The sequence below is a fragment of the Gavialis gangeticus genome, unplaced genomic scaffold, assembly GCF_001723915.1.
Source record: "Gavialis gangeticus isolate Ggan-Ray unplaced genomic scaffold, GavGan_comp1, whole genome shotgun sequence".
Classification (NCBI taxonomy): Eukaryota; Metazoa; Chordata; order Crocodylia; family Gavialidae; genus Gavialis; species Gavialis gangeticus.
Window position 1 is genome coordinate 8,575,206 of NW_017729006.1, and position 25,187 is coordinate 8,600,392.

General features: G+C 41.2%; 1 protein-coding gene across 4 annotated transcripts in view; it reads left to right on the plus strand.

Moving 5' to 3' along the window:
• Positions 1-25,187, plus strand: part of RBMS3 (RNA binding motif single stranded interacting protein 3) — a 707,347-nt gene that overhangs the window by 165,026 nt on the left and 517,134 nt on the right. For all 4 annotated transcript variants that reach the window (XR_002095924.1, XM_019508786.1, XM_019508787.1 and 1 more), the window contains exon 3: positions 11,402-11,493. Coding sequence is in view for 3 of the 4 variants with exons in the window: in XM_019508786.1 (XP_019364331.1) it covers positions 11,402-11,493 (92 nt within the window). In the remaining variant the exon portion in view is untranslated. The remainder of the gene's footprint in view (positions 1-11,401; positions 11,494-25,187) is intronic.

The window sequence follows — 25,187 nt, forward strand, 5'->3', positions numbered from 1 at the left end:
GGGGGGGGGGGGGAAGGGTCAGGCCCCTCACTGCTTCTGCCTTCAGAGGGCAAGCTGTCAAAGGCTGCAATGTTATGAATAGCTATGTTGCAAACTAAATTACATGCAGATGTGGTTTAGTTTGCAATGTAACAAACTCATTTAAATTGTAAAAAAAAAAACCCTGCATATATACAGCATTACGCAATTAAACCACAAAAATGGGCAATTTTTGTCTGATGTACAAGTGCCCTCTCTGTCTTTGTCTCACTCACGCACGCACACTCTCTCTGTCTCACACACACACACACACACACACACACACACACACACACACTTAAGTACTCCCAGAGTTGTTGCTTAAGTTTGAGAAGAATGCTGTGTATTATTCATTCTTAACAAAGGGTTTTAAGTACTGCAGTAAGTGTGAAACTGAACCTACCCATAGCCCTGAATCCACAACCAACCCCTCCAGAATATACAGACATTTAGAGGGGTGAAGACCAAACATAAATAATGGATAAATAGTTTTACTATAAATGTTATATTAAAGCGTTAAGCAGGTATAACAAAAACCCATTCATTTCTATAGCAAAGTTAAACACAAACACATGACAGGTGTTCTTGATTGTAAAGAGTTCATCTTCATTGTTGAGTTTGACAGCTAATCAATAGGATGCGGCAGGGTAAGGAATCACAGACATTATAGATGGAATAAACTGTTTAACTGAGAGGTGGCCAACCTGTGGCATGCCTCCTACAAGTGGCATGAGCAGCCTCTGTATGTGGAACGCAGCAGATCACCACAGTGGCAGATGAGGCATGAAGCAGAAAGCAGAGAAACAGATTGGGTAGGGAACATGGGGCAGGAAGCAGAAAGTAGAGCATCAGAGCAGACAGAGGAAGAGGACTGGAGTGGCACTTGGAGATGGTATAGAGCTAATTTTTGGCATGCCTGATTTGTTTGGCTGATCCGGTCAGCTGTTTTGCAAATAAAGGACTTGCAACAAATCCTTTTCTTTATTCAGCCTACCTTTAGTGACTGAAGCAGTGGTATTCCCATCATTCACTTTGGCAGATTTATCCAAAAATTAATTGCTAGTGGAATGTTACAAAATACATTTGCCTTTCGTTCAGCACCACTTCATTTGTGTTACTTACTTACCTAGAATGGCCATGAATAATTTCTTCATCTCGCTTTTTGCACGGTTGATTTTCCTAGAGATGGTTGCCTCTTAAGCTAAGTACAGACAGCCAAAAGCTAGAGGCTGAATCGATTAAATCTTTGCAGGTTAGTCTAAGCTGTGTAAATTGAACTGATAAATAAGTGAACAGACGTTCACTTTTGATTCCAGAAATACAGCCACTTGCCTGCAGTGGCTCAGGCCAGAAGCCAGGGACACTCAAGCACGCCTCCCTGTACAGCTGTAGCAGACAGCTTGGGCCAAAGCTAACCTGCCTATGCTGTGAGGTGAAGGTTTGCAAGGGAGGTGCAAAGTATCCTGGGATACAGGGGGACTGTAAGTTAACTTGAATTTGGAGGGGATCTGGGGCAGACATTCAACAAACTGATGAAACCTAAATCAGTTAAGTCTGATACTACATCCATTCAGGTTCATCTTATACCAGTTTCATCCATTTTGAAGTGGTTTACATGCACAGAACTTCTGTTATGTTACAGATTTGAACCAGTTTCTGATTACTTATACTGGTTTATGTGTAACTTCTGTGCTTAGCCTTATAGTGCACATATTAAGTCCTGCAGTCGTTAAGCACATACTAAACTTTACTCACTGTGCAAAGTATCACAGAACTAATTATTTGCAGTACTCTTTACCCTTTTTTATTGCTCTTTTCTTCCAATATCTCACTCTTTCTGGTCCTGGATTGTGCTTTCTGGTGCTCCATGGACTTTGAGGAATAGTATTATGTAACTTGCATGATCTGTATGCATTCCGAATATGCACTATGATGTTTTATTGCCAAATTTAATTTAAAATTCATGTCATTTTTAGTGTTCACTATCACTCCCGCTGACTGCATCTACGCGAGATGCTGACTGTGCAGTTGTTACTGAGCAGCCATTTAGTACTCGCATACACAAGTACTAAATGACTGCACAGTAACCAGACTTACTGCCCAAAAGCATCCCCTCACAGCTTTTTGGTGATGCTGACTGCATACTAGCTCATTACTACTGCACAGTAGTAATTTGCTACTGTGCAGTCAGCATCTCCTATAGACATAGCCTCTTAGTATTATTTATTTTCCAGTAGCTTCTGCCACGTAGTATCTGCTTTTTGAATAATTATTCTTTAAATTTCTTAATATGGACTTGTTTTCACTAAATCTCACTTTTTTTCTTTTCCTTGTACTTGAACTTTGTTGCTCTTATTGCATTGTTACTTCACATGTGTTGGATTTGCAAAATCTTTACGTTTAGCAACATATTTAAATATAGTGAAAGACTCTCAGAAGTTCCATACTTATTTAAGCAAGGAATTATTACAGGTGTGCGCACAAACTGGGTACAGTAAATATTCAGTTATACAGCTAATGACCATTTGCAGGCACATGTATCCACATTTGTTCAGAATAACTGAAGGCGTAAATTAGGTACTGAATCATAGGCATGTGTTTGCATGCACACTTCTAAAAATCTGGCTTCTGGATGCTTTTGGTTTTGTTTAAATCTCTTGTTATGGAATGATTGACAAGAATGAAAGAGTTAAAGAAAAATCAAGGCATAATAATAATCAAAGTGACAGTTTTGTGTCATATTTCCATATCAAGCTGTAGCAAACAAAAATATCAGCTATATATTGCATACTTAACAATGCAGGTGTGTCTCTTGGGAGTCATCTTTAATGAAGGGACTATGTTTACTCCTTATTTGCTTTCTTCCACTTAAGATTCTCCATTTCCAATTATTTCTTCTGACTATATATTAGCTGCTTTAATTAAAATGTGATGAGTCATCACTTCCTAGTAACCAAGAAGTTTTTAAAAATCAAAGGCTTTTTAATAATTTAAAGTAGTTTTACCATTTCCGTACTTGTTTATCCAGAGCTATAGGAGTACTATGGTCTTGTGTGAAGAATGTAATAAATCCGCTTTCAGTAATTTTGTGTTCAAGGGCAGTTCAACCTCTCTGCTTGCTAACTCTAATTTTCCAAGGGTTATAAGACTTTAATTTGATTCTTTATCTAGTGTGCATAAAACAATCACTGAAATTTGCATAGTAAATTATTGGATAATCACTTTTTATGTAGACTACCTGCTTGTCAAAATGAACATTTTCAGAGACTCTAGCTAAATGCTGAGCAAAAACAAATTTCACAACTAAATTGGTTTAGGCCAGTTTAATGAATGAAAATGGTTGTGTGTATATGTGGAAGGAGAAATGGCCTTTTCTGTCTATTATCTATTTATGTACATATGCCTAGCTATTTGTGCGTGTGTGCGTATTAAAGCATGTGCATGCATGTCTGTGTATTTGCAGACATGTATATATACATACATGTAAAGGGGATATCCATGTAGTAAATTCAGATCAATGTCATAAATACACTTTATTACGTTATTCCCCAGATCATTACACAGCTTTGACTGTTTCTTCTTCCCTCATTCCTTCCTTTTTTGCACACACCTTCTCACTTTCAAAACTAAAAAAATCAAGATGTCAGAATGATGCCTATTTTCTTTCTTCCCAGTGCAGTTTCACATCAAATCCACATCTACTGAAAGCTCAACAGGGGCATGATATTTAGCATTTGTTCAGTTAAGATGTAATATTTTATAATTCTAATGGGCCAGAAACAGAAGCTTGGGTGCATTATAATGCTGGAAAGGCAGGATTTAGAACCTGTTAATGAGAAACTCTGCATGAAAGGCCCCATGATACCAAAATTGAAGCTCATGGATGTTTTAGATATAGGAGAACGGTCATAGTAAAAGAAAAAAGAAGAAGAAGAAACTAAAAGAATATAGTTTCTTTACTGAAAAGAAAGAAAGAAGAAAAACAACCCAGAAAGTACACGCGCACACACAGCCTATTTTAAAAATATTGAGAATGAAAAGTCAAGCATTCTGTAGTTAGGAAATGCTAGATTAACAGTACTACTCTTCCTTTCTGCACAAATTTATGAGGGTACAGTTTTTAAGTATGTAATATAATATTGTTGTCTCCAGGACCATTACTTTATCACTTCATAGGATAGATGTAGAAGAGGACAAAATGAAAATTGCATGAGCAGCTGTTATTTTGGCATTGACTAACTTTCTTGTGCCATTTCTAGAGAAATATTTGGGCATTTTTACACATGCTCTAAGACAGGGGGGCAGGGGGCTTTAATTAGCAAGCTGTGCTAATTAAAAGCACCCAAAGATCATGTGTTTCAGCATCCCTACCACCATTTTTCAGCATGGGGATGCTGATACACGTGACACTAGAGTCTTCTGGAGCGCATTAATTTCCAGTTGATCTGGTCTGCTCTAATGTGCTGGATTTCCAGTGCATCAGAGCAGGCTCCCTGCACATGTATAGATACCCTTTATTTTCTTTTTATGTAGGCTTTGCATGCTTTTGTAGGCATGGATAGGAATGTCCAGATGAGTGTGCATGTGCCTTTTGCTGCACTACAGACCAATCTGTGGCACCACAAACTGCATGTGCTGCACATGCAGGTACTCACCTCATTGCTAATTTGCAGTTCAGTGAGGTTTTTTGCACCTGAAAAATCCCAGTGTCAAAAAAACCCATGGCAGAAAAAAGCAGGGCAGTGCACGTGGCAGCAATGTGCATGGCCTGCACACCTAGATTGCCACTGCTGGAGCCCTGGGAAGCCCCCAGCATCTCAGGTGAGACTTCTGGGGCCAGCCCCAATGCTGGCTTCAGCCTCCCCTGCCCCACCCAGGCAACTTGCCATGTACCAGAGCACACATGCATGGGTGTCCCCTGGGGACAAGTAGCAGTGGCACGACTATGTGCTGCTGCCGTTTGTCCCCAAGGAAATGGATTTGCACGCTCATCTGGATGTGGCTGGTGTGTGCATGAGTGTGTACCTGCCACTCTGTGTGTAATAATGTTAGGGAAACATTCAGGCAACTGTTGAAATACTACCTAAACTGGTGTCTCTAGGGATTGGACTCTTCAATGGGGCCAGGTTACAACACCTGAATTTAATTCATTAGTGTATTTAGATACACATGTTAAAATAACAAAAATCACATACAGATGCCCAGATTCTCCTCAATGCAGCAGGCTGCAGATTTGACTGTCTGCTTTTGGAAAAATATGCATATTTTAAATGTCAGTTAGGAATTAGTCTTCCATATTCAGTGTCTTTTGCGGAGCTCTGGCAGAGAGGGGGAATCTGTTTCCCTGAGAGAGAATGTGGCCTGATGCTTCCTCTGTGACAGTGTCACTCTGTAAGTGTTTCCAAACCAAATGCATCCCTTGTCCTGTAGGTGTATGTGTGTGCATGGGTATGTAGTTCAGAATATTGGCTAAATGCTACTAATTATTCCAGTGATTTAAAACAGCATTTAATTGGCAATCAAATTAGCCCATGGAGAAACTTTTTTCATGTACTCTGAAAAACTATCATGTAGAAACGTGCTGTGGTATTAATTTTGGTTTCTGACCTTAAAGGTCAGTGAGTCACCTCCACTGCCACTAGGCTCTTAGAACTATTAGTAACACTGTTCTTAGCATTAGCAAAACTACTACCAGAACAGATAAATCCTAGTTTTAAATACAGGAAAATCTATTCTCACATCATTGTGTGTTTAACATTCCCAGGAGACTGAATGGCAATTATATATATGCACCAGTGGGAAAATACTTCTGTTTTGTGTCTGCACTTTTGCCCTTGAAAATGATTATAGGAGCAGCTAATGCTGGGTACTCTTTTATTTCATTTAGAATGATCTTAAATACCTGATTTATGGGTGCTATCCACAGTTTGATCTCTAAGATCTATAAACTATATCTGCAATTACTGAAACCCACAAAACTTGTGGGCACAAAAATGTGGCCGTGAAATTAGAGACTCTTTCCTAACATCGGTACCTAAATATTAATGATATACTATCTGAGGAGTTTGTTATTTAAAGACGGTTTTGGAAAAAGCAATTGAAAATCTCCAGGCATCCCATCTGTGTTTAAAGCAACAACAATAACAAAACTTTAAATTAGCATAGGAGATTTAAGACATTGCAGGAAAACATTGATTAAATCTGCCAATGAAATGAATGTGTTTGGCGAGTGACCTAATTAGTGTATACTTGGTTCTTTTTCACTGCACTGCTTACTGCTAATTGCTGTTCTGCTGGTCTTCTCCTGACAAGTAAGAAAAAACAAGGATGAGGGATTTGTTGAGAAAATAGTGACATTCAGTTTTAATTCATTTGAACCTGCTGCCAAGCTTAATTATGGAACTGAGAAGCTGAGATGAGGAGGCCCCCAGCTGTTTAGGTTGTCGGAAACTTAGATGTTCAGGGTCTGCCTGTGTGTTCAGGTAGCCCTTATTACAGCAACCCATAAACTTATGCTTGATGATGCTTAGCTATTTTCTTTCCCTCCACAGGTACAGAATCACAATTTTGATTCCTTAAACCTAATTATTTAGCTTTAATGGCATCAGGCCAAAACAAAATTGCAGTCATTTTATTTCTTAGAGGAAAGGTTTAGTAGTTGGTATGGACCACCTTGTCTTATTTTTTTTGTGATTACATTTACACGCCGGTAGTATGAATCATTCTATAAATCCAAGGAATCCAGCATATTAGTTCTAACACTGGACAGCCCAAATCACCTTGCTCTCACTCCAACAGAGTCAAACTATTTAAGCCAGGGGTCTATTTGGTCCTGAGGTTTAATGGGGACATTAGGAGGTTGGGGCTTTTAAACTTAGAGTAATTTAAAGAATAAAAATGAAATAAAATGCTTTTAAAATTAGCAAAAATAGTTTTGTGCAGCTTTTTTAATTACTATTGTTATTTGCTATTTACTTAAAGCAGCACCTCAGAATCCCAATTAAGGAACAGAGCCGACGTTGCTAAGATTCACAAATGTGTAGAAAAAAAATCCATAGACCAGACAATTTACAATCTAAGTTTATAATGTGGTTCAAAAAGATAGGGAGTGGAATGTGAGGGTGGGAGAGGTATGTGGTATTCTTTCTTGTTTTCTTTAATGTTCCACATGAACGTCTCCTTTTTTTATAAATACCCAAATTCAACAGCATTTTGTTAGTGCATGAGACCAGAGAATGAAACTGTGATTGTAAAAAAAGTGAAACAGAGCAACGCAAGTCACTATCATAGGTTTAAAGCATCTAAACAGCCAACATAAATTATGGAAAGGGAATTAACAGGTCTGCCTCACAACTCTATAGCCTTGTAGAGTTCTTTTAAGGATACTTGAATGCTAAAGCAGCCTGGGAACTTGGCTTCCCTTACTGTAGATTGATGTGCTTTGGATTGGTTTTCAGCCTTGGAGTGATTTTCTCCTGATGTTCTGTGTGTGGTTTGGGGATATGATGCAGGGAGGATAAGAAAGGTACTTGGAATGAGAGTTAACTAGAGGGACAAAGTAAGAGCAACTTTGCACCTATGCTAACAGAATTGACGAAAGAATATGCAGTGAACAACTGGCTGTGACCGAAGGTATAATGTTTTCACTTTGAATCTTTCACTAACTTTAATGGGAAGAGAGAAACCTTAAACAATTCACATGTATCCTTCTGGCAATTAGAAAAAAATATATATAGAAGTGATTAAAAATTAAATCTTATGGGGTGACTTAAATCTTGATTGATTAATTACATTACATAAACCTGCTAGCTAAAATAAGATCCCTAAAAACATCCCAAACTTATACGTGTTAGTGCAGATTTCCTGGAGAACTAAATTGGTTACACATGCGAATTTCTGCCTAATATTCTATAGGTAATTTCATTAAAAACTTACTTGCCTTTTTTCCAAGGTAAATATATGCATCCTGCAGTATAAGCCTTTTGTGAATCTCCGCATGTACCTACTTGTACCATTTCAGTATTTTTCCAGTCTCCACCTTTAAGACACAGTTTAGCAATTCTCCCCTGCACAAGGACAGGAACATTGTGAAAAATAAAGTGAAATACAGTCTCCTAGCAGTAACAACTGCTCTTCCCAAAATGGGTTGGGTCCGATGTTCGTTCAAGGATAACGCACTAATCAGTCTCTCTAAGCTATAATGGTGGTATCTGACTTTCTGGTGGGCTTCCGGTATCCCAGCTGGCAGCTCTTGCTTTATGTCAGGGTCATCTGTATTGTCAGTCTGAAGTTTCATCAGATCTTATTTCCTCCTTGCCAAGACTGTGTCTCATTTTCCTCTCCCTTGACTGTGAGTTTAGGCTTTTGTATCACCCAGAGAACAAAGGCTTTGTGCAGTTCCAAGAAAGACCCAAGTTTTCTTAGTGTGGTAGTAATACAAACTTCACAGCTACTCCATGGAGCATTTTTTGAGAACATTGTAAAGCACACTGGCCAAATGCTGAGTGGGAGAGAGAAGGAAGAATCAGATGGGAAAATAGTAAATCGTTAATTAAAAACAAAAACCAAACTGATAATTGAATTCCATTGTACTTTTTCATTACGGTGCTTGTGGGGCACACAGGCACAATGCACAATTGCTCAGTGGCTTCCCTTAATGTATATTATTGTTCTAAGTAAATATAGGACAAAAAAAAGAAGGAAATGGAACAGGGAGGTTCAGGCAATAAGTATATTATCAGACCAATGCCTGAAAGTTCTTCTTTGGTTTAGGGGCATTTTCTTTCAATAACTATCTTGGTTTGTTTGTTTGTCTGTTTGTTAAGCTTAAAACTTAGCAAATAATTCCTTAACCGGGGAAAAAAAGATAAGGTCACTAGCATAAAATTCCTATTACATTGGACTTCCAATTGTGTACATTGAAGTCTAAATACCAAATAAATTGTAAGCTTTGATGTCAGGTGCTCTCATCCTTTTTTGGGGGGGGGGGGAGAGTGGGGGTGAAGGGGAGAGTCACACATTAGGTAAAAATGTTAATAAAAATGAACATGGCAGGAAAGCAGCATATTTGTGGCTGCCCTACTGTATTATGTTAAATGGAACTGTTTAATAGCTATGTCTGCAAAGAAGCTGTTAGGCTATAAACATGCTGGTTCTAATACTGTATTTACTTTAACATAAGACATCTCTGAATATAAGACTATCCCTCCCAGTAATAAAATTCTATATATGGAAAATGTATAAACTTGTTAAAATTTGCTAGAATCTAAGTATTAGAGGGTTGTCTTGAATTCCACCCCTTCCCCAGCCCTGCTACAGCAAGGAACGCAGTGGCTGGGAGCGGGGCAGGTCACCTCCTTGCCCTCTACCCCATCCACTTCTTTCACCTACATCCTTCCTGCCACCTGACCCCCCCCCCCATTCCCAGCTCCCAATAGCCTTTTGCCCCTCCTCTTCCTCCCCTCAGTCTCTCCCTCTTCCCCTCCTGCTCTCTCCAGTCTCTGCCCCTTCCAATCCCCAACTTCCCAGTCTCTGCCTCTGTCTCCCTTACTGGCAGACACTGCTCAGACTGCTTTATCCCAGAATACAGAATGTGAAAGCTTATCTTTTTGCAGGCCACGTAGCAGTGCCCTGATTAGCTGGACAGGGGAAGGGGCTTCTGGGTGCTTGGTGCCTGGGGGAGACCCCAGTGCAAACCCAACTAGAAGTGAGCTGTGCCTGAGAGTCATGGGGGGGGGCAGCAGGCAGGCTGTGGGTCTGACTCTCACCCGGAACTATGCTTAGGGCTTGAGTCAGAGCTGCAGCAGCTGTATGCTTCCCCCTCTACTTCATATGTGAAAATAAGACAAGGAGCCTTTTTCCTCATGCTGATGGTAGGGGTAACTTCATTTCATATTCAATTAAATACGGTGTTATTGAATCTTACAGGCAACCCCAGTGTCAGCCTTATCACCTCCAGGGGAGATAACAAGGGAGCGAGTAGTGGTTGTAGCCTCTCTGCATAAGGCATGCCCCTGGGGTAATTCTTAGGAAGATGTAAGACAGAGCTTTCTGAAGAGCCTAAGGAGCTAAGTGTCCAGGCCCCATTCTGAAAGGCACTTCGGCACCTTGAGATGTTAACAGGTTTCTGAAGAGATTTTCTGAAGTTCCTGTATCTATTGAAAATTGGGAAGTAGATGCTGAAACACTTTTTTGAAAATCAAATATTTACTTATTTAGGGTTCATTTGAAAATCGAATGATTACTTCCAGGTATATTTTAGGTCTGAAACTGAAGAGTCAGAGAGAGCTCTCTATAGCAGTGGTCTTCAAAGTGGGGTGCGCAAGACAATCCATCGGGGTGCAGGAAGAAAATATTAGAACTTATTTCTATTTCCATTTATATAAATATGCATATATTGGGGGTGCATGCCCCAAAATTTTTTACTGATGGGGTGCGCGATCAAAAAAGTTTGGATGCCACTGCTCGAGAGCACTCCCTAGGAGAGGACTGGGCACGTTCCCCAACACACAGGAAAGAAGGACCAGAAGAACCGGACACAGTTTAATTACAACTTTATGAACCTGACTTTTCTGGAAATAGCTAGTGATAACCCATATGGTGCAAGTCATGAGTCCAGCCTTAATCACTTCCACCTGGAAGAGGGCTGCTGTGAGCTCCCTTGCCTTTCAGAGTTAAGGGAATGGTTATTATCTCTTGCTACACAAAATAGTATTCCCATAGCTCTCCTAAGGGAAGACTTTCCTTAATCCATTCCTAGTTCTGGTTTATTGGGAAATGAGCACATTTGCTAGACACTGGACCCCTGGCAGCTGCAACCTTTCCTCCCAAGTTCACCTTCTGACTTGCTGTAGGGAAAGTGAAAAACCTATTTTACATGAACAAATCAAGCAGAGAGATTTCCTGGAATCAAATTCCTTCCTAAATGCTCCCCTCCCCCAACCAAAAACCCATGGTTCTGTCCTAATCCCAGGGCTGGGAGGTGGGGAAATAATCTGGGTGAGAGCAGGACACAGACTGGAAAGACAGAGTTCATATTCTTTTCCTAGAGATGGCAAATGAGGTCAATTGCTTGATGAAGCCCCTTTAGCACAGGTGTTGCTTTCCCTTCCCAATTCCCAAGGGAGGGAAAAATCATAAAGAAGGTACTACCTTTTTTTTCTGTAGATAAAAAAGCCTTCTTCACAGTACTTTGAGGCTGAAGGGATAGCATTTCTTTAAATACCATTGATTTAAAGGAAGCAAAGATGAAAGGAATACAGATGTGGTGTCTGTTGGTGGCAGGAGTGCAATCAGTTAGAGGAATCTGGGAGAGTTTGATAGAGTGGGAGGTTGTTTATAGATATTAATGAAGTCTTCTCTGTGTGTATGTGTTTTCTTTTAGGTTATGGTTTTGTAGATTTTGACAGTCCAGCAGCAGCACAGAAAGCAGTAGCATCTCTTAAGGCAAATGGTGTGCAGGCCCAGATGGCAAAGGTAAGAGCAATGAATGCCACTTATTTCTCCCTTCCAACATTCCTTCCTCATGTTTTTATGATATGTGAACTGTGTAATAAAAATGTCAAAGGTCAGTCTCTTCTTTTTCTTTTTCTTTTAATGGTCCCTTAGCTAATACACATCTCACCTGTTTACTCTGATTATTTGTCTGTTGGCTCATCAATGTTTTAGAAAATTGCTATTTGAGGGCTCTGGTGTGATGTTCTCTATAGTTTGTTGCGTTCCCTTCCTCTGACTTTGAACACTTTACAGGAAGGCTACTTAAGTTTATTACAGTCAGAAAGATATCTTCTTCTTTGGTCTTCTGTCAGAGTAACTTTCTATGCCTTTGAATATTCTTCATGATTTAGTTGCCTTGTAGGTTTGTTTGAAGAAGTGAATTGTTTGAAGAAGCAAAGTTTGTTGCTTCTGCATCTTTATTTTAAAGATAGAAATGGAAATCTCAGTTTGCCTAAAAGGATATATTAGCAAGTAGTATATCTGAAGAATTTTGGATGCAGCCTTGAGAGGCTCTCAGAAACTCGTAGGGAAGTTACCTGCTTTAAGCAGTAGCCTGAAAGGACTGCGAGATTGGATCAAATACTGCATTTAGTGATTTGTCCAGTGGTAACCTGGACAGGGGGTTTTCCACAACTGTTAGAGTAAGAGATTTGTCTGTTTTTCAATGTTACTTAGTCTGTATGAATAAGAATGTATTTCTGTTTTCTGAGAATTTGTACTAGATAGGCCAGTAAATGTGCAAGTTTTGTACTGCCCCCAGAGTGCCCTTGTACCCCCATTTCTACTCACCATTACTTCCACTTCTATCCCACTCCTGCTTACTAGTCACAGCTACTATGTAGGGCTCCTGGCATCCTAAATGCTACCAATAAAACCCCAAACAACAGCAGCAGGCATAAAATATCTCTCTAAAAATGAGATGTGAATTTTAAATATTTCTCTTTAAAGAATTCCAATGGATTCAAACCTTAAACTAAACTGAAAAAAAAATCCATGTGGACATACGAGGTTTGTATGCACGCTACTAAATGCCTTAAAGTGCTGTTAGGTTCCTTGTCATCCTTAGTACGTCGTGTTTTGCAATGTGAGTTATGCTGTTATATTGGCTCTTGGTTTTTATTGATGTGGCAATAAAAATATTTGCTTCAAATAGGGAGAAAAATGGAATGCTGAAGAAGTTGAATACCTACTAAGAATCATTTTATTTCCCTGATTTATTGGCCCTTTTTGAATATAGTAACTCTGAGATATTTGTCAAACTCTGAAAAGAAACTAGAGGTATGTTCTCTGCCAAAGGTTGATCCTGAATAGCTGTTTCTGGGGGGATAATCTGTAATTAATGCATACCTGGTATCTTGTGGAAGTAGCAATCAACTTGCCTAATGAGGAAGGAAAGCAGAACTTTACTGCTGAAAATAGCAAAGGTAAGATGTCCTTAAAATGCAGACTATCAGTTCAGAGTTATACAACCCTAAATTCCTTTGGAGCACTGTGCAAAGCCAAGGGATTTGGGGTTGCAGGGGCTCTGCTAAAGGCTAGATTGGTGTTCTGGGAGATCTGTGGCTGGTGTGGAATTTCCCCTTTCCTAATTTTTGAGGCGGTTACTGCATACATTTATCGTTTTTATTAGGCTGATTTATATGTTTAATATTTAGCTAACTTGCTTAGAGTCCTCAATAAGTCATTTTCAGTGATATGTAGGGTTCAAAATAAATACATGCCTGGATCTTTCTATCACTGGAAAAATCAGCATCTTTAGAAAAATGAGATTCAAAGGAAAGTAAGCTGACTTCATGCAAAGTGGTGCATTATATTACTGGGAAATCAGGAGCCTGGGAAAGCAACCACGTTAGTGCTTGCAGATGTTGAAGCCAAGTTGCATAACAGATTGAAAGACAACACTATCTGCCAGTCTCTGTATTAACATTTAAGGATCAGAAGACATTTGAACAAAGATTCAGGAGAAGAATTTAACATCCAACAGTGGAAGCAGCAACCAAGGAAACCTGGCCTTGACTTTCATTGAAGAGTGGGCAATGAACCTTAAATTATATCAGAAGGAAAAACATAATGCCAAAAAACTAATCAAAACCATTTGTGTGCCGTATTTATTTCTTTACTCACTTTCAAAAAACGAAATACAGTATCACATTAAGATAAACCTTGCTCCCACTTACGTCCCACCCACTCTCTATTTTGAAGGAGTAAGTAGGAATTTCAGTAAGTGAGTTTATTCTTACCAAGAGTAAAATCTTACTCAGAAAGAGAAGCTCACATTCTCTCTCGTAGTCTTAATATTATACAGAAATCCAGCAAATTTTATTTGGAGAAGAAAAAGCAGATTTTGTGGGATTGGACCATCCATATTGTCTGATAGAAATATCTTTTGAATAGCTAAATCAAAGAGTATAACTTTCTGACTTACTGACACTTAAACAGAGCCACTTCCTTCATGTTATAATATTTAGTCACCTCTTTGGCTAATTTTGTTTAACGTGCTGCTGCTGAAAAGTGTCTGACACAAATGGATCAAATGTTAATGGATCAGTGTTCTGTTGCTAACAGAAAACTTGTTCTGAAAAGCTGACCCAGCAAAGAACCATTTCTACATTTTTAAAAAACTGAAGAAATGAGAGAGAAGAAGGAAGATCCAGGAATTACAGGCCAGTAAGTCTTATCTCAAAACCTGCAAAAATCATGGAGCAGGTCCTTGAGGAATCTATTTCAAAGCACCTAGAGAAGAAGCTGATCAATAACAGCCAGCATAGATTTACCCAGAGCAAGTCATGCCTGACCACCTATTTCCTCCTATGATAAGGTGACAGGTTCTGTAGATGAAGGAAGAGCAATGCTCTACAGCAATTGACTTTTTAGCAAGGTTTTTGATGGTATCTCCCATGACATTCTGCAGCATAGATACAGAACTGGTTGGAGCACTGAACATTGTGCTCAATGTGTGGTCATCAGTGACTCAATGTCTAGTTGGGAAGAGGTATCAGGAGGAGCTCTCCAGGGGGTCTGTCCTGGGTCTGCTATTGTTTTAGCATCTTCATTCATGATTTGCCTAGCAAATTTATAGGTTAAAACAAGTTGGCTGGGGTTGCAGACACTCTGGAGGTGAGGGCTAGGATACACTGGAGAAATGGTCTGGAATCAAGCAGATAAAATTCAACACAAGTGCAAAGTCTTGCACTTGGTATGGAATAATTGTGTGCACAAATACAGACTGGGAATAAGTGGCTAGGCTGTGGTACTGTAGAGCAGGACTGATCTGTTCTTGTTAGCAAAAAAATAAAAATAAAAAAAAAATCAACAGCATACTATTGATTAACAGGGGTCACTTGCAAATCAAGGTAAGTGTTTCTTCCACTCTGTTCAGAACTGGTGAGGCCTCACCAGAGTGCCCTGTCCAGTTTTGGGCCCCATACTTCGCAGAGGATGTGGACATGTTAGAAGTCTAGCACAGAGTCACACAAATGATTAGAGGTCTGGAAAGCATGACTTATGAGGAAAGGATAAAAGAATGATGACTATTCAGTCTGAACAAGAGAAAGCTGTGGGAGGAATGATAACTGTCTTCAAATACCTGAAGGGTGATTACAGAGAGGAAGGCCGTTCGACTTTGTCTGGGTATAAGGGACAAAGCTAGGAGCAGTGGCCTCAAACTTCAGTATAGGAAATTCAGGTTGGCAATTAGAACTTTCTAACTGTGTGGGTGGTCAAGCATTGAAGCATGCTACCTAGAAAAGTTGTAAAATCTCCATTCTTGGAAATTTTCAAGGGTGGGTTAACTAGACACATGGCTGGGATGTTTTAGTCAGAGATGATTTTGCCTTGTGTAAGGGGCTGGACTAGGTAGCTTTGATAGCGCCCTACCTTCCAGCCCTACTTTCCTCTGATTCTATGAATATTCTTAACTCTGTTTTTATTTCTCATTTTTGTTCTCTTTCGGTGAAATTTATCTTGGTGCGGAGGAGTGATTTGGAATTTTTCTTTGCTATACAAAGGATTGCAATAAAGGAGGTACCGATGTGCAGGAGCACATCACACTTACAAGGGGCAAGGCCAGGTTGATGAGGGTAGGAACTTTCAGTACCCTGTGCTCTTCATGCTTTCCTAGGGGAAAACCAGATTCCTCATATTACCATTATTCTAACTCTTTGCCGTGCTTGCTGTGTTTTGCCTGATACCTCAATGTTGTGTAGAGTGATATTGCTCTGAAATTATTCTAATTTTTTTTCAGATGTGATCCATTTTAGTTATTGAGGCAGATTACAACACATGCTATTGTCTATTTATTAATAAATATATTAGTGAATCATGGAATACCTAGGCATCCCACTGGCAGACCAGAGACCTCACTGTGCCAGGGGACTACAGAATACAGTACAGGAAAAATGGTTTCTATTCAAAAGCTTACACGTGCTTTTTTGCATGTATTTTCTATGGAAATGTTTCACAAACAAAACAGCCCTGACAATAAGCATATTTTTGCTGATACACAAGAGGCTGTGTTTAAAAAGTACATGGAAATCTTATTGTCATCCTAATAATGTCTCCAGTCAGATTTAGTTTTTGGCATTGGGAATACCCCTCTCCCTAATTACATGTAAATAATTGGATTCATTTAGTTTGGTGCATACATTTAAGAGATTATGTCTCTGATCCTACAGTGGATGGCATTGAAGAAAGCTGCTGTGTTTAGAGAACAGAGCTCTATTCAGGTCACTGGTGTTCTATGTGGGTGTAGCATTTCCTCTGCCTTCTTCAAATGCAGGATCAGGTCTGATAGAAGAATAAATAACAGATGTGTGCAGTGCATAGATATGGGAGTGGTAGGTTCCAAAATATATAAAACTTGATGCGATGAGTTTCTAGAACATTTAAAATACCTGATTTGCCAAGGAAACATGTTTTGCTTATAACCACTGTGCCTAACACATTTATGCAGACCCTGGTATTTAAGTGAGAATAATCCTCTTCTCTACTTTCCTCTTTATATTTACAAAAAACACTCATAAGAGAATTTTATAGAATTCCTGTCTCCTTTGCAGCTTACAGGAAGTCTTACCCATTTGGATGCAGATCACATGATTAACCAATGAGTCTCTTCACTATCTTTGGGAACTCTCTATCATGGAAGGAATGAGATGTGAAATGTCTTTATATCTCTATTTCCCCAAAAGTTTAGTTCTCTGTATTTTACCATCTAAAAGTTTAATGTCAGTATTGTCACTTTTTTTTTTCTTTAACTGTAGCGTGGTAAAAGCACTTAACATGTGATATTCTGAATCTAAAAATTAGTTGCTTAATTTTATTCATGATTTAAGTTTCTGAAATTTTCTGCTAAACAAATGTGTGGACATTGGTCCTTTTCTTATTTGGAAAATATTTGTGAATACATTCCATGTTGACTATGCCAACTTTGTTTCCTTTCTGATACGCAAGCGGGATGGCTAGGACTTAAATTTCTGCATCGGAATTGTCCGGCTTATTAACTTTGATACCATTCTTTAATTATCTGAAATTTTTCCTCAAGCAAACTCTTCTGTGAAGTTAAATATTTGCATTGAGTCCTTTCATCACTTATAGCTAGCACACTAACCAGTGATTCCCTGAAACTTTACTGTGTTCATCAATGTGGAAAAACTGGGAACTCTGTTGTAATGAAGCTGGCTACATTCCACAGCATTTAATGAAGAACTCCATCCATTAAGGGGCTGTTTTTTCATCAGTTGGCAAGGCACTCTGGGACATGTGTGTGAAATATTCTGCAGTAAACAGTTCTAGTTCATTCGCGAAATTTTAATTATCCTACCTAACTGTTATGGGCTGTATGTGTCCAGGATTGACGTGAATCAATAACAAGTACTAATTAAATTACAATAAAATATTAGAGCTTCTTACAGGAAGAAGGTATTTTCATTTAGATATATAAATTCAAGGTCTTTTTCTGTTTCCTGTTTGTTTCTTCCTTGCTTTTACCTCAGCACAGGGTTCTCTAGTATCAGCTGCTAGGAGCACTCAGGAATGTCTTACAATTTAAGTGAATCCGCTTTGACAAAGGGAGACCGTTTTCATCTTTCCATCCATTTACCTCTGGTGTGGCTTGGCATTTAAGCTGACCTTTTCTAGGGTAATGGGGAATCATAGCATCTGTGTTTCCACAACAGGTACCAGAATTGTTCCTGAAGAGCTGCTTTTATTTTCTTTCATTTAATTCATTAAAGAACGTCAGCTGAGGAAGAAAAAGAGGCATTTTGGAAAAGTTAAATATATCAACTCTTTATCATAAGAGGTGTTGGACAGATACTATACCTGCCAATTCTAATATTTAATCAAGATGAAATATTGTCCACGATCACTGTTGCCAACTTCCTTTTTTTTTACTGATAATCTGCCAACTTTTTACTGACACCCCAAAATTTTTAATGACACATGTTTTACCTAATGTAAATATAACTCTTCTTCCAGTCCCTGGACACAGTGACAAGGATAGGGTACAAATTTTAGAGGTTTAGCATCGACCATAGTAAAATAAGTCTGGCTGTCAGTAAAATGTCTGCAGATTGTTAGTGAAAAATGTCCTTGGGTTGCCAACCCTGTTTGACTTCAGCAATGGATTTATACCATGTTGTCCCAATCCCAAAGGTCTGTTACTCACCTCCACACCCTCAACTGCACCCTTCAACATGCTGCTTGCCCAGCCCATCCACAGGACTTGCTGTCTCTGTCCTGGAACAGCCCCCTCCTCCCACCCAGCCCTGCAGTTCCATCCTGGCTCCACCCCTTCCCTCTTGCCCGCCCCAGGGCCACCTGTATACCTTCAGTCCATAAGCACTGAGAGCTACAGGCAGATGATGACCAGGACATGCAGCAGCACCACTTGCTAGGACAGGAGGGGAAAAGGAACTACAGAAGCTCCAGAGAGCCAGAAAACCCTGACACACAGTTGGCTTCAGGGTTTCAAGCAGCAGTCCTGCTTAGACACTAGGGCTAGGGACAGACATTCAAAAACCCCAAGCCTGAATTGATTCAGTCTTTGCAGGTTAGTCTAACCTGCAGAGAGTGAACCAGTTTACAAGTGGATAGTTGTTCAACACATACCTGCAGTGGCTCAAGCCAGAAACCTGGGGGTGGTAGAGAAGCCCTCCCTTCCTTCCACAGGGAAGCTGAGCTGGGGAGGGGGCCATGGCCAGGCCCCAGTGGCTTCTTGACAGCTGGGAGCAATCCAGGCACACGGGGCTGCCCAGCCCCAGAGGGGAACTCTTCTCCCTCCTCCTCCTCCCCTCAGAGGGGCAGTGGGAGCACAGAGCTCAACTGAGCAGGCTGGGGGTGTGCACACTCCCCAATGGCTGCAGCGCCTGCTGCCTGGCATCAGCAGCAGTCAGGATGGTCAGGGCACATATGCCCAACACATGCGTGGCTCTGGCCAGCACTGCACTGGGGGAGAGAGCAGAGCCTGCCTTATCCCCCACTGGGGCTTCGAGCCTGAGTTTGTCTCTCCATTGCTGGACCCAGGTGTGTTTTTTCCATGGTGCAGTCCCACACTCGCACTGTGCTGGGACTGGAGGGAGTCACGCCCCTGCTTCCCCACAGAGTCCAGCACAGGGCTTCTCTGTTGGAGAGCAAGCTGCAGGCATGGCACAGAGCTGTGGGGATAGAAGTGGCTGAGCAGGCTGCGTGGGGTTGCACTCCTCCCGGTGCAGTGCTGACTGCCTCTATTGCTGCAGCCATGGAGGAGTCCCCTACACACCCCACTCCCACCCTGCCCAGCTGAGCTCCACAATCCCACTGCCCCTCTGGGAGAAGGAGGAGAGGGAAGAGTTCCCCCAAGCATGGAACACAGCCTCCACCTGCCCAGGGCTGGGTAGCATTGCATGGAGCCACCCCACTCCCAGCCCTGTAGCAGCAGGGAGGGGGGGAAGGGGAGGAGGAGGAAGAGTCTCCATCCTGCACCTCACAGAGTCCTCCTCCCCACCCTGGGAAAAGGAGGAGGAGGAAGAGTCCCCCACCAGCATGGAACAGAGCCCCCCTCCCAACCCTGCAGGACACCCTACCCAGCATGGCCCCATTGAGGTGAAGGGGGCAGGGGGAAGGATTAATTCCTCCCAACTCCCTTTCCTGTAGCCAGGGTCTGATGCATCCCCCTCCCCTCTGCTCATGGACAGACAGGCTGACCCTGGCTGCAGTGGGAGAAGAGGGGAAGGAGGAAAGAATTAACTCCCTGCCTGCCCAGTTTGCCTTAAAGGAGCCATACCAGCTAGTGTGTCTGCTGGGGTTGGTTCCTGCTCTGGCTACAGAACAGAGGGATAGGGTCAGCCCTTCTGTGAAGTGGAGAGCCCTGCCCAGCCCAGAGAGCATGCTGGGATGCTGGAGGGTCTCTGGTTTATCTTAAACCAGCCAGGAGTCTGGGACAGACGTTGCATAAACTGGTTTGAGCCAAATCAGTTAAGTCTGATACTGCATTCAACCAAGTTTCTTTCCAACCACTTTTGGCCATTTTGAAACTGGTTTATGTGCACTGAATGTCTGTTCTGTTCCAGCTTTAAACCAGCTTCTGATCACTTAAACCAGTTTATGTGTAATGTCTATCCATAGCCCAGGTGCCGCTGCTTTGCTCTCTGTACAGCATCAATATTATTTAAATGTAGCTTCATTCCAATGTGGACCTTGAAATGAGTTGTGGACTCCCTTGAATTTATGGGATGAATCAGGGATTTTTTTCATGGATTTCGCAGAGACATTTTTAATCTTTTTTTCTTTTTCTTTTTTTTTAACTGATTATCTGTGAATTTATGGACAGTTGGCTACCATGTCCAAGATTCAGATGTCCAGGGAAGGAGATACTGGAACAAATTGATAAAGTTCAGCAAGTCATCAAAGTCAGCTGATGGTCACTTATTAGGGTTGTGCGAAATTTTGCTGGGTGTTTCATTTTGAAGCTGTTTCAGTGTGTTTCGAGCTTGAAACAGCCAAATTGAAATGAAACAAAAGGCTTCAAAACAGCTTCAAAACAAAAGGAGTGCACTAAACATTTTGAATTTTGAAGCCAGGCTTACTTAACTTCATCACTGGTACCTGGAGGCAGTTTCAGCCTCCTCTCATCTGGTGTGCAGATTGGGGGGCTTGTACCCCAGGAGGGCTGTGGGGCTGTGCCGGACTCCTCCTGGGGGTGTGAGCCCCCAGATCTGTGCACGGGATGAAAGGAGGCTGCTGCTGCCACCTGGGACCACTGGAGAAAATCACCTCCTCTCATCCAGCATGCAGATCCGGGGACCTGGACCCCTGGGACAGCTGCAGGGCTGTGCTGGATTGCTTCTAGGGATGTGAGCCCTGGATCTGTGCACCGGATGAGAGGAGGTCTCTGCCACCTGGTACTGGTGCTGGGCATGGGTTGTGCCTAGACAGCAGCAGCAGCCTCCTCTCATCCGATGCACAGATCCAGGGGTTTGCACCCCTGGGAGGGCTGTGCCAGACTCTTCCCACGGATGCGAGCCCCTGGATCTGCTCATTGGATGAGAGGAGGCTACCGCTGACACCTGTCCCAGGTGAAATGATATTGTTTTGCACAGCCCTATCACTTATGTGTTTTAAATGTAAATTTAAAACTGTAATAGTTGAGTAGCCTTATTAAAAAGAGCTACTGTACTGGCCTGGAGTTTAGCAGGAGAATTTGACTATAGCAGGACCATCCCCAACTAGATCATCCCAGCCAAAGCTTTGTCTAGCCAGGGCTTGAAAACTTCAAAGGATGGAGATTCCCCCATCTCCCTGGGGCACCGGTTCCAGTATTTTACTACCCTCCTAGTGAGAAAATGCCTCCTAATGTCTAACCTAAACTTCCCTGGCTGCAACTTGAGACCATTGCTCCCTGAGACCGTTGCCACCACTGAGAACAGTTTAGCTCCATCCTCTTTTGAACTTCCTTCAGGCAGTTGAAGGTTGCTATTAAATCCCCCCTCAGTCTTCTCTTCTCCAGACTAAATAAGTTCAGTTCCCTCAGCCTGTCCTCATGACATCTAGCTTAACTTGACTTATATAACAAATACAAAGCATGGCAGGGTGTTGGACTAGATGATGTCCTGAGGTCCTTACAGCCCTAACTTTCTATGGTTCTATAATCAAAGGCTTCTTAGTCTGTAAATTCTTATATCCCTGCCTGACATCTGTAATGTAAGGTAGTCAATATGAAATGAGTTTATGGTTCTATTCCTGTTCCCAGTAAGAGAGGTCCCTAAAACAAACTATCCATCTCAATGCATGTCTGAATTGGTCTGTTTTCTATAAATTCATGTTGTGTTTGATTCTCCTTCCAGTAACACATGTTTAAACTAGGAGTAACATTCCTGAAACCTACAGCATTGCAGCCATTTAATCTGAGAGGAGAGTCAGATTTCCTGTCAGTAGTAGTATGTTCCTTGGAAAGTTTTATGCACTCTTTACAAACCTTTTACATTTGAAAAACAGGAAATCTGAGTTCAGCAAATGAGTAAAGAACTGGAGTCAGATAAATTAATTTTTTTCTCCAACCTCCGGAAACTCCAAACGCCTTATGGAGGAGTTGTCCAACCACAGCTATGCAGCTTGGGAATCAAGCTGTTGCTCATATTGAGAGAAACGACGTTCTAGCTTCCGCAAGCACATCTTACTCACCAGGAAAACCAAGAACATTGAAAAAAGATCACAAAAAATGTTGCTTTAAAAACTCTTTCTGTAGTAGAAGCTGTAAGTTGCCTTTCCTTTATTGCCATATGCTTTTGGTAGGGAACTGTGATAGCACTCTTCTAGAGCTCAGCATGACAGCGGTGCTTTTGTAAGGTAACAAAAAAAATCACTGAATACAACAGTTTTTCGCCTCAACATAAGGAGATGTCTTGCATGAATGCTAGTGGGAGGATATACGCATGGAGCTGAAGGAGGAACTATACCACTCAATCTGTGTTGATTGCACAGATGTGAAAAGACAACACGGTTTTTTCCGTATAAAAATTGGTTTTGTTCACTACAGTTTCAGATTTCTTTTTATTTGAAAAGTCAGGCCTGATTCTTATCTTGTGTAAGCTTCAGTGGATTTACTTAGGACTTGGTGGGAGGCCCTGGTGTTATGGCTCATTAACACCAGAAGTGCACACAGGTGTGTTTATGCCACTTGTAAATACAAATGCACATTGATATTTCCAAATACAGACAGGCATCTCCCAAGCATGCAAATGCTGTTGTGCGAACCAATATGCTGCTTGTTGTTTCCCTATTCTTGTAGCCCCTCATCTGACAATATATGAACATTTACCTCTAAACTAAATGCATTCAGTTTTGCTCACCAATGAAACAGTCATTTTTAGCATTGAAACCTCCTTTCCCCTGTATTTTCCTATATTGTACAAATAAGACCTTCGTCATAATATATGCAGCAAACTTGAGTCATAATAAAAATAATGTTTCTATTCAGTCACTGGAGTGCTGTGCTGCCAGAAGAGGTCAAAAATATACAAGGGCCCAAATTCTACCTTGTTACATCAGTACACTTTCAATAAAGCAAAAAAAAAAAAGTGCAAAATACAAGTAAGGGCATTTTTTAAGTCAGATTTTTTTTACTTTGGTAACTACTATGCAACACACACACAAAACATGGCCAACTTTTATACCAGTCCCTAAAATAAGGGCATAGATGGACAAGGTCCTTCGGCTAAATGTGCTATCTTTTATTAGACCAACTAAATAGCTGGAAAAATTGTTCTTCGTGACCTTTCGAGCACAAACACCCTTCTTCAGGCATAGGGAGAGTCTGCTGTTGTTTTGTGTTCTCCCAGATGGAATAGAAGCCAATATGCAAAACGCAGGTCTGTGAAAATGCAGATGTGTGGCAGTGAGGATCAGAAGCCATGGGAAACAATAATAGGTGTGAGTCAGGTAGGCATAGATAGTTATTCTTCAGGACCCTTATACTTTATTTAACAATATGCTGATCATATTATTGGCTCTTATCAAATGAATAATGATACCGTGCATTGCATTCCTCCTGTGAAAATGGAATATTGTAGCCTCTAAGCTGTGCAGATTTATTTAATATAAAATATCATTTTGTGATGTACACTTCATTCTCTACAAGTTGACATTCAAAAAAACAAACCAACCAAAAAACCCAAAACCTATTAGCCTGAGACTAAGCCTAAGCCTGAACACAGCCCTATATTAATCTGCCTCTACTGCTTTTGGTTCTGGAGACACTAATACATGTACTGCTAGTGCAGGGTTTCTTTTCATGGTATGGCCTTCTAGTATACAGGCATATCGTGTAGGTCTATGCTTGGGACCTTGTCTCCTGAGGTTACATAACTGCTTCAGAATCTCAACTTCCTCTTATCTTTTAAGAAAGTTTCATGTTCTTATGAATGTGAAAAAAAAAATCCTGAAAAATGACTCAAGTTTAACCAGTGCTGCAGTGTTTGCCTAAGTTTGTAGATAGCCAGAAACTAGCATTTACTACGTGCACCTGAGTGAGGTGTTTAAACCATTGTTTTGATGGGCTTGCCAGCAACCACCTCAGCAGAGACCTCTGTGTATGGCAAGAGGATAAATATTCACAGATCTGGCTCACCCACCCAAGCAAATCTATTCCAAATTTTTAAGGAAGCATCTGAGAACTCTACTGCTGTCCCCCTTTCCAGGGAGGGGATGGGATCCTCCACAGCTTCTCTGGGAGGAAGAAGGAGTCCCTATGCTGCTGCTCCTGTCTGTCCAATAAATAAGGCTATCTGTTTGCTAACCACAGCTTAATGGGAAATAGGGCTCCACTGAGGGAAATGGCAGGGGGTGGGAGGAGCGGAGAAGGAGGCAGGAGTCCTACTAACCTAATCCTTAATTGCCTTAATATGGTCATGACTCCAGATTGTTTCTTCATTCTAGTTGGCAGTGGTGGCTGACCTTTTTGGCAGGCATGCCACATTAAGCCGTATGCCCTCCCTGAGTGCCACTCTGTTTCCCTTCCCCTGCCTGCTCTGCTTTCTGCTCCTTGGCCTATTTGCAGCTGTGCTTCCTGCTTCTTCCCTGATCTGCTGTCTGCCATGAATGCTTCAGGTTGGCCACCCTTGATCTATGACTTTATAGATTAAATAGCAGATGAGCAGAAAGAGTTCCACTCTTCACTCCCAAAGTAGGAGTAGGAACTCACAATACACCCTGACAGTCTTTAAAATGTAGATATCGACCAAGTGCAACTCTCTACAGCTTAGTTTCTGAGATACCACCGTTATTTCCTATGTTTAACCCAGGAAGGGGTGGACTGCCTTCTGCTCAGCTACTGTGTGTGCTTGTCTTGCTTAGCATAGGAAATAACTGTGGTATTTTAGAAACTATAATGTACTTGCCTTTGGTGCACATTGACATTTTAATCATAGAATCATAGAAGTGGGGTCAGAAGGGACCTTGTAGATCTTCAAGTCTGACCCGCTGCCTGAGCAGGAGAAAAACTGGGCTCAAATGACTCCAGCCAGGTAGGCATCAAGCCTCTTCTTAAAGACCCCCAGGGTAGGAGCCAACACCACTTCCCTTGGAAGTTGGTTCCAGATCCTAGCCTCCCTAACTGTGAAGTAGTTCCTACGGATATCTAATCTAAACCTACTCTTCAACAACTTATGGCCGTTATTCCTTGTTATGCCAGGGGGCGCTAG